We start from the raw sequence: 9,316 nt of genomic DNA on the forward strand, positions 1-9,316 counted from the left end.
TTTAGGGCTTCAGAAGCTGGGTTTTGTTTTGTAAATCAATTAAAGCTTCTTACAATACCGGGATCGAGTATCAACCCTTCTAAATTGGCATCAGGTAATTTCGTTTGGAGGGAGACGGAAGGCGAGGGTCATTACAGCAACGACGATGATGGTCGGTCCTAATGGCTCATCGGTGTCTCTTCGTTTCCCGATCCAAACAATAAGCACCAAGATCTTTCTCTATAAATCGTCAATCTGATTCTCTGTTTATGTTTTTAACTGTATGTGCCTGTGTTTTTAACTACATGTGTACGTCTTTCCTCAATGGCTCCAATCGTTTAATCAATCATGGAGCACAAAGCAACTACAAAAGCTTTTTCCTTTAAATAAAAGCCACCAAGGTAAATTTCTTGAACACACTTATGTTTTAATTCCTGTGTTTGCAAATTTATAATTTTTTTTTACATCTGAGTTAGAGCTCTCAATTAGTTGAATCGTTAGTTTGATTGTATTGTTCTATAAATCAGCCATTTGTAATCTATTATTTTCATAAAGATATTTGAAGGTTTTATGGAGGAGGAGAAAGGGAAGAGGATGAATGAGACGGAATGTGATTGCATTTTTTTCGTTGTGATAAATGAAGGATATAACCTTACTGTCTTCACCCTTTAACTGAAGCTTCCTTAACCATTTCAGCTATAAACAAGAATCAGATTTACTAAATTATTTCAAATATGCAGGAGGATATGAGAAGCAACAACGAATTTATATGATAATAAGAGGTATGGTCGTAAAGGTTCTTTAATGGGTATGGATGGATTGTAGCTTTTTTAGCTGTAAGTGTAGTTGAAGCAGGCAAGATAAACAATCTGTTATGGTGTTTTAGTCAGTTCTAAGTATGCAAATTAGTATCAATTTATGATACTTTGGTTTCTTTCACGGTTGAGGTGAGGAATGGGAACAAGAGAAATGGTAAGCATGTAAGATGTGCACATAACAATCCTCAAGGTGACCATGTGCCTGACTATGCTCCACATCCTGCAATTGTATTGAAGGTGGAAGATGGAACAGGGATTTTACTTCCGATTACTGTTTGTATTTGGATTTTTTAATCTTAAAATGTTTGATTTTATAGTGATGAAAGATAGTTTTTGGAATACTCATATATAAGGTCATTCTTAAATTGATTTTCATTTTCTTGTGGTGGAGATGCCAAGTGTATTGCTCATGGGTACAATACACAGTGTTCAAACTGAGTGGTGATTAGGCTTTTTTTTTTTACTTTTCATTCATGTTGCCTCAACTAATTGAAATTTTTGTGCTTTGTTTTGTTTCAGGTTAGGCCAACCATGTATCAAGTGGTGTAGGAAAAGATTGATAAAATGGGCTATAAAGTAAGGCCCTGTTTTTTTTTCCAAATTAAATATTGTATGGATCAAGTGTCGTCTCTTAATCAATAATAGATGAATTTTTGGGAATTTTTTAGAATTCTCACAGAAATTAGTGAGCAGAATTCCCATATTGCCCTTTTCATGCTTGCATCGTATATTGAGAAATGACATACTTCCAAACCTTCTATTATCGTGATAGTAAGGGGAATTTCATGGATAGTTGCTACACATATGCTTCATAATAATTTTGAGGTGATATTCTTATGAAATGCTAAAATTTTCATATTTGCCTTTATTTTTCTTTTCATTATCTTAATAAAAATGGTATCATACAGGCGGTTTAATTGGAATCACGTGATAAAATTTTCATATTTGGCTTTATTTTGCTTAGGTGATTTAGTTTCAAGTGCGGTTGGTGCCAACTTTAGTCCTCATATCATCAATGTTAACATCGAAGAGGTAAATTGACTATTTTACCCTTATGGGTTTTGTGAGACTATATATAATATAATTGTATATTATAGATGTGTGACATTGTTCTTCAACAATTCTTAATTATTGGTGTTTTATTTTTATATGCAATCAATTGACAAATGATCCATGTAAGTTGTTTATTCGTTTTGCATCTGCCCTAGAACACAATAACATTTGTATTTAATTATTGAATATCAATAAATCAACTACATGTTCTAGCAGAAGTTGCTTTGTGAAAGAAGTTAACAATGTCAACCATGCCTTGAGAGAGAATGAAGAAGAGGTGCACAATATAAAAGTCACAGATGTGGATGATAAGAACAAGATTTGTAGAGCTTGGAATACTCCAAGAGGAAGACGAGGAAATATGATGATGTAGAATTACTCTGCTTATTTTTTGACTCCAAATACATTTCAAGTGATTCACTCTTTCAACATTACTCTTTGAGCCACAGTTTTGATTTTGGCAGCATCCGAACTATGATATCTTCCGTAGTAATTATGTTTTAAAGAGTTCAACACTGCAATGCATACATGTCTGATTTCTTCTTTTCTGTTTTTTTGCAATATTCAGACTATAATCTCAGTTGAATTTCGTGTTGTTTTGCTTGACAGGTAATCTATCTAGCAAAAAAAGGAGTAACATCTGGGCTTCTTACAAACTTTATCCTTCAACAAGAACAACATATAGAAACGATCACTGGTGGCAGTGGCGGAGCCAGCTGGTGCGTCGGGGGTACTGCAGCATCCCCAAAAAAAAATTTATATATACATAATTTTTTTTTTATAAACATGCTTTGTTATTGTACCCCCATGCCCCAGCTAAAATGTTTGTAACATATTTAGATTTTAGATAGGGAATAAATAACTACAAAACTCATAAATAACTACAAAACTCATAAAAACTATATCTATTAATTATATATATTTAAATCCACACGTAATTGAGCCCAAAAAGATGCCCGCTTCAATTTTATAAAGTAATAGTTACTTTATTGTGGGCCTTATCTGCCTCACAACTTGCATTCCAATTTGATGTTGCAATTTTATTAATTTGAGGTTTCATACCCTTGCCGGCATGTGGAAATCATTCATCGCAAGTTCATAACAAACTAAGATAAATCGACATTTACATCAGGTATGTTTTCGCTTCTGATGTCTTTTAAAATTATTTTTTGTTTTATGCTTTCAGAAAATTATATTTATGAATATGATTTTAATAATTTAATTTGTGTCATAAATAATTCTGTTATTGATTATTGCTTACTGAATATTGATTTTCTTAATTTTATATGTTAGGGTTTGTTTAAAATAATGAGTAATCCACTCATATCAAAAAAATTGAAGGGAAAACAACCCGATCTTCGACAATTTATGTTAAAAAAGATGAAATTTCAAGACACTCAATGTTCTTCACCAATTGATTCAGATTTGGGTGATTCAAATGCTAGTACTGCATCATTAGAGGATGATGAATTAGTTTATGATGTTGAACTTCTTCCTCATGATCCAGGAAAAAGAAAAAACATTATGGATTATCCTCCAAATCAACGAAATGCTGTTAGGAGAGCATACATTCTTAAAAAACCTTGTCAACCAAAAACTTATGCCTTTCCTACAAGAGACATTGGAGGTCCACGTCGGTTTAGCATTTCTTGGTATAAAAAATGGGATTGGCTTGAATATAGTATTTACAAAGATGCAGCCTTTTGTTTTGTTTGTTACTTGTTTAAGAATGAAGTTGAAGCTAATGTAGGTGGAGATGCATTTGTCAATAGCGGATTTCGGTCATGGAATAAACCAGATAGATTCCAAAAACATGTTGGTGGACTTAAAAGTGCTCACAACCTTGCTTATGAGAAATTTGTGAATTTAAGAGATGGTAAAAAGAAATCAATACATGTTGCTTTTGGTAATGCAAATGAAGCGATTCAAAGTGCATACAAAATTCGATTGAAAGCTTCAATTTCTTGTTTATCTTATCTCTTACGACAAGGATTGGCATTTCGTGGGCATAGAGAAAATGAGGAATCTCTTAACAGAGGAAATTTTCTTGAACTTTTGAAGTGGCTAAAAACACATAATGAAGACGTGTCAAATGTCATACTTGAAAATGCTCCAGGTAATTGCCAATTAACATCTCCCATGATTCAAAAAGAAATTATTAATTGTTGTGCTAAAGAAACTACTAAGCGAATTATACATAATGTCGGTGATGACTACTTTGCTATCTTGGCTGATGAGTCAAGTGACGTGTCCCAAAAGGAACAACTAGCTCTTTGTTTGCGTTATGTCGAACGAAATACAGGAAGAATAGTTGAGAGTTTTCTTGGACTTGTTCATGTTAGAGACACCACTGCATTGACTCTGAAAAATGCAATTATTAGTTTACTTGTTGAACATTCTTTAAGTCCATCTATGATTAGAGGACAAGGATATGATGGGGCTAGCAACATGAAGGGTGAGATAAATGGCCTAAAGACTTTAATTCTTGCTGAAACTCCTAGTGCTTACTATGTTCATTGTTTTGCTCATCAGCTTCAACTAACACTCGTCGCAATGGCTAAAAAGAATAGTGATTGTGCTTGGCTTTTTGATATACTTACAACATTGTTAAATGTTGTTGGAGTTTCTTGTAAGAGGAGAGAGATGATTCGAGAAATTCAAGCTCAAAACGTAGCTCAAGCATTAGAAATGGGTGAAATTAAAACAGGAACAGGGTTAAATCAAGAACTTGGTTTGAAGAGACCCGGCGAAACCCGTTGGGGATCTCACTACAAAACTATTTTAAATGTGATCAGCTTGTTCCCTACAATTGTTGAAGTACTTGTGAAGATCGGAAAGAATGGTTCAAATTCAGATGATAAAGCAAAAGCCCAAGGTATTTTGTACTCACTAGAGTCATTTGATTTTATCTTTATGGCGCAACTAATGTCTACTATACTTGGATACACTAATGATTTGTCTCTTGCTTTACAAAGAAAAGATCAAGACATTGTTAGTGCTATGAGACTTGTTTCGGTGACTAAAGGAGTTTTGCAAAATATGAGGGATCTCGGATGGGATAACCACATGAATAAAGTCACATCATTGTGTAATAAGTATGACATTGTTGTTCCGAAAATGGAAGATCAGTATATCCCTCAAGGAAGGTCAAAGCGTTTTGTCCAACAAGCAACAAATATTCATCATTTTCGAGTTGAAGTGTTTATTGGATTAATTGACTTATTACGTCAAGAACTAGATGACCGATTTGATGAAGTGAATATGGATTTGCTTACATGCATGACTTGCTTAAGTCCCAAAAACAATTTCTCTTCTTTTGACAAAAATAAATTACTCAAACTTGCTACTTTCTATCCTTCAGAATTTTCAAGCACGGATTTGATGACTCTTGAGTGTCAACTTGATATCTTCATAAATGATGTGAAAAAAGATGTTGAGTTCCAAAATATCAATGACGTTACTTCCCTTTCGATGAAGCTTGTTGATACAAATAGACATGTGGCTTATCCACTTGTGTTTTTGCTTATCAAGTTAATGTTGATTCTTCCGGTTGCTACTGCAAATGTAGAGAGAGTGTTTTCTGGAATGACATATGTCAAAAATAAGTTGCGGAATAGGATGGGTGATCAACTTTTAAATGATTGTTTAGTTACCTTTATTGAGAAGGATGTGTTTCTACAAGTTCCAGATGGCGATATCATTGATCGATTTCAAGATATGACGAATCGGCGGATTCATTTGTAATTTTTGTTTAACTTATGTTTTTCCGATTTACGACTTCAAATGTTTAGAAACTCTTTGAAATTATTATTTGAATCTTAACAATTACTATTTTGAATTTGATAATTTTTGTACCCCCGTATCAAAATTCCTAGCTCCGCCACTGACTGGTGGGGTATATATTCTTAATATATACTCCCATAATAGTTTGGTGGACATTAAAACAAAAACCATTCTCTAATATTTGTTCGGTACATTATTAGTTATTAGGAAAACTATAATGAAAGCAAGTTATCTTTTTGATCATTATAACATTAAAAAAATGGTTTTTTTTTTTTGTAATCAGTTGTATATAACTCAATAAAATCTTTTTGTTTTGTTCATTTTTTTGGCGAATCCATTCCCTTCACTAGTTATTATTAAAGTTATGAAAAAAAAGAACAGTAAACATGTCCTATATTTGTCTATTTTGGTCCCTTAACTTACATTTGCTGTAGATCGCTGTCTTTTTGTATCTTGATGGGTTCTTTTGTCATATTTATATTGTTAGTAGAGACGTGTTGTTTTTACGTACGCTTACTCATCGCCTTCTGACACCACGAATCTATTCTCCTACCGCTTCTTTTGGTTCTTCCACCACCGCTTGCTAAAATCGATTCTCCTCTTCACAAAACCATTACCAGGTGATTCTCTCTCTCTCTCTCTCTCTCTCTCACTTTATCTGTTTTTCTATTTATTTCTTTTCCAGAAATCGTATCCGTTTCTTTCTGTAATCGATTATGGCTCGACGCATTTTTCTTCCCAGTGCGGTTTCTTCTTGTTTGTTTCAACACCTACCGAAAGAGGCTTTCCCCATCCCGTTGTTACCGGTTCTCCATCGTTACTGAACATCCGTTGCACCGCTAAACGTATGAATGTCGGGTGGAGACCAGAGTGATTTACTGGTGATGGAGATGGAGATGGACCACATCGATGTTCCAGTTTAGGTAGAGGACGGTGGTGGTCGGATTTTGCTCTAGTCAAACAGGAACCACCGATTTTTTAATGGAATGATCTTGAAGGTAAACAAGAAACCCTAGAATTGATAGTTTTTATTGAGATCCAAAAATCTGTGATATTCTTCTTATATGCCGAAATCGTTTTCCATTGGAGGAGATCGACAGGGAAGAGACCCCCGATTACAGTGTGAAGAAGAAAAGGGAAAACGATCGGACCACTCAACTCATTTATTGACGTGCCTTGAAGACATAAACGAAATATCGACAAAACTGGTAAGGCTAATCAGAACTGCGAATGTTGAATGTTTCATTTTTTCAACGGATTTATTTGTTCTCCAAAATCATCACTCCTGTTCTCAATCAATTAGCTCATACACTGTTTTTCTTGATATCTGTTTTCGGATTAACTGATTCAACTATCAATGTTTTTTTGTTATTATGAGATACATGTATGTACTGTTCGGTTTGCAGATTAACATTATGTTAATAGCAACCCATCACTAGATATATTGTTCGTGGAATTTTACTTTCACATGCCCTGACATAAGCTTTGCTGTAGGTTTGAGAGTAAAACGTCCCATTAGAAGCTTTTGCAAAGCTGAAGACTATCATACGGTCTCAATTCATTCAGATTGATTTGAAAGGTAAACAAAAAAAGTACTTTCGTTTCATTTAGATGTGGTTGTATATGATAATGGACTTTTACAATTTTTTCTCAACCATTGAAATAATTCTTTGTTGTTATGCTTGGAAACAAGAATTATGTTTAATGGGGTTGTGGATATTTTGTGATAAATGGGCTAGATGATCATATCTTCATATATTTTACTGATCATGGCCCCTTCAGTTCTTTAAGGTAGATCAATTTGCTAATTTGTTTTTTCTTAGTGTGATTATTTACTTTCTTTATATTGGCTAATATGATGGCATGATCAATATAATATATAGATATGTTTTTTTTATTATTGCAGGATAACATTGAAAAAGAAGTTAACTTAGTGCTTAACCTCTCTAATCAAATCCCCATTAAAAAGAATATTATCTATGGAAAAGTAGGTGTAAATATATCACATTTTTTGACTTTTTTTTGTTATTATATATATATATATATATATATATATATATATATATATATATATATGTTTTTTTTGTTATTGCAGGATATATCTCATTTTCCTTCTCATTCTAAAACCTAAGATGAACATTGAAAAAGAAGTTAACTTAGTGCTTAACCTCTCTAATCAAATCCCCATTAAAAAGAATATGAAGAGAGTCATATTTTCATTTATCAATAATTACGTATATGTATAATGGTAAAATTTTCATTTGGCAGGAAAAGGGTCCATAGGAGATGGAAATTCAGGAAATAATCGAGGCAGACCATTCGTGTAATTTACTCTTAAAGTTTTTAAAAAATATAAATATAAATCATTTATATGATATACATGTTATGTTTTTAGGCTTGTTAATTGACATCATTTATTGTCGTTTATCTCTAAAACAATGTTATCTTTTGCAAGTTAGATTTGCTCATGTTTGAATTATTATATTATATTTGCTAACATTGATCACATTTATGATTCATGTAATCAATGAGATTAACTTTAAGGAATTGAATGAGGGCATTATGTTAGTTCTCAATTGCACGGATATTGACCTTGCATTTTGGATAGAGCAACATTCTTTGAGGATGTTGAATTTGGGGAAAAACGAGGTTAAAACATTGTCCTTAAGGAGGAATCAATCTTGATTCCTATTATTGCATTCGATAGTATGCAAATTATGAATTAGTGATTGACAATGTTATTTAATCTCCTATTCTGAATACACAAACTCAACAACCTCAACTTCAACTTCAGATATCCTATGTGTGGTACCACATTTTCATCAATTTATTATCTTTTTTGGCAGAATACACAAACTCAACAACCTCAACTTCAGATATCCTATGTGTGGTACCACATTTTCATCAATTTATTATTTTTTTTGGTTTTGGGTAAATACAGTAGATGATTTCGTGTATCACATATTAAGTGGAGTAAATTTATCTTTCTGGTTTTGGGTAGATATCTACGCAAACTAAGTTTGGATCATAAGAAAGTAGCCAAATTGATTTTGAGATATCTATATATAACAAAAGGATATATATGCTCAACTATAGGAAATCAGATGTTATGAAGATCATTTTTTTAATAATATGATTTTATTAGATGCCAAAATGGTTACCGATCCATATCGGGGTACTTTTACATTTTAGCATGTTAAGCCATTTAATGGAATAAACTTCAATAGCTTCTTCCGAAATGGCATCATAATTTGTAGCATGGAATATGGTTGCGGAAATTTGTCACGAGGCTACACATTATTGGTATTGAAAGACCACTAAAGTTGTGATAATAATCAACAATGTTATTTTCCAACAACAGAAGTTATATTAAGTCGAATCATATTGACATCAAGTTTCCTTTTGTTAATACAATAATGCAAAATGGAAATATATATAACACATATGAACAAACTCCATGAAAGCGGATCCGCTCATAAAGGGATTACCTCCCTAGGTCTTTCATGAGCATACTATACATGTTGGTGTGATATTTGGTTTTAGTGGGAGTTTTATGGTGCTTTATGTGTTGATTAACAACAATTATGTTTTTTCTGTAAATAATTAAGAATTCGGTTAACTCCATTATTAGTTGCACTTATTTAAAGTTTGATCTCACTTCAAGTTAAAAAAGAACTCGTTGG

At 32.8% G+C, this 9,316-nt stretch overlaps 1 protein-coding gene across 24 annotated transcripts in view; it reads left to right on the plus strand.

Moving 5' to 3' along the window:
* LOC145097355 (uncharacterized) overlaps positions 1-8,778 on the plus strand; it is a 9,379-nt gene extending 601 nt beyond the window's left edge. The window contains exons 1-9 of one of the 24 annotated variants that reach the window (XR_013704337.1): positions 1-380; positions 535-1,373; positions 1,466-1,622; positions 1,762-2,547; positions 6,121-6,253; positions 6,319-6,841; positions 7,128-7,212; positions 7,540-7,620; positions 7,729-7,895. The exon at positions 1-380 is cut by the window's left edge and continues 595 nt beyond it. Coding sequence is in view for 12 of the 24 variants with exons in the window: in XM_079034887.1 (XP_078891013.1) it covers positions 3,159-5,594 (2,436 nt within the window). In the remaining 12 variants the exon portion in view is untranslated. The other 23 variants (XR_013704334.1, XR_013704338.1, XR_013704336.1 and 20 more) reach the window with 23 other exon arrangements.
* The last annotated feature ends 538 nt before the right edge of the window (positions 8,779-9,316 follow it).

Source organism: Lactuca serriola, chromosome 4 (genome assembly GCF_051521515.1).
Source record: "Lactuca serriola cultivar US96UC23 chromosome 4, Lser_US96UC23_V15, whole genome shotgun sequence".
Taxonomy (NCBI): Eukaryota; Viridiplantae; Streptophyta; class Magnoliopsida; order Asterales; family Asteraceae; genus Lactuca; species Lactuca serriola.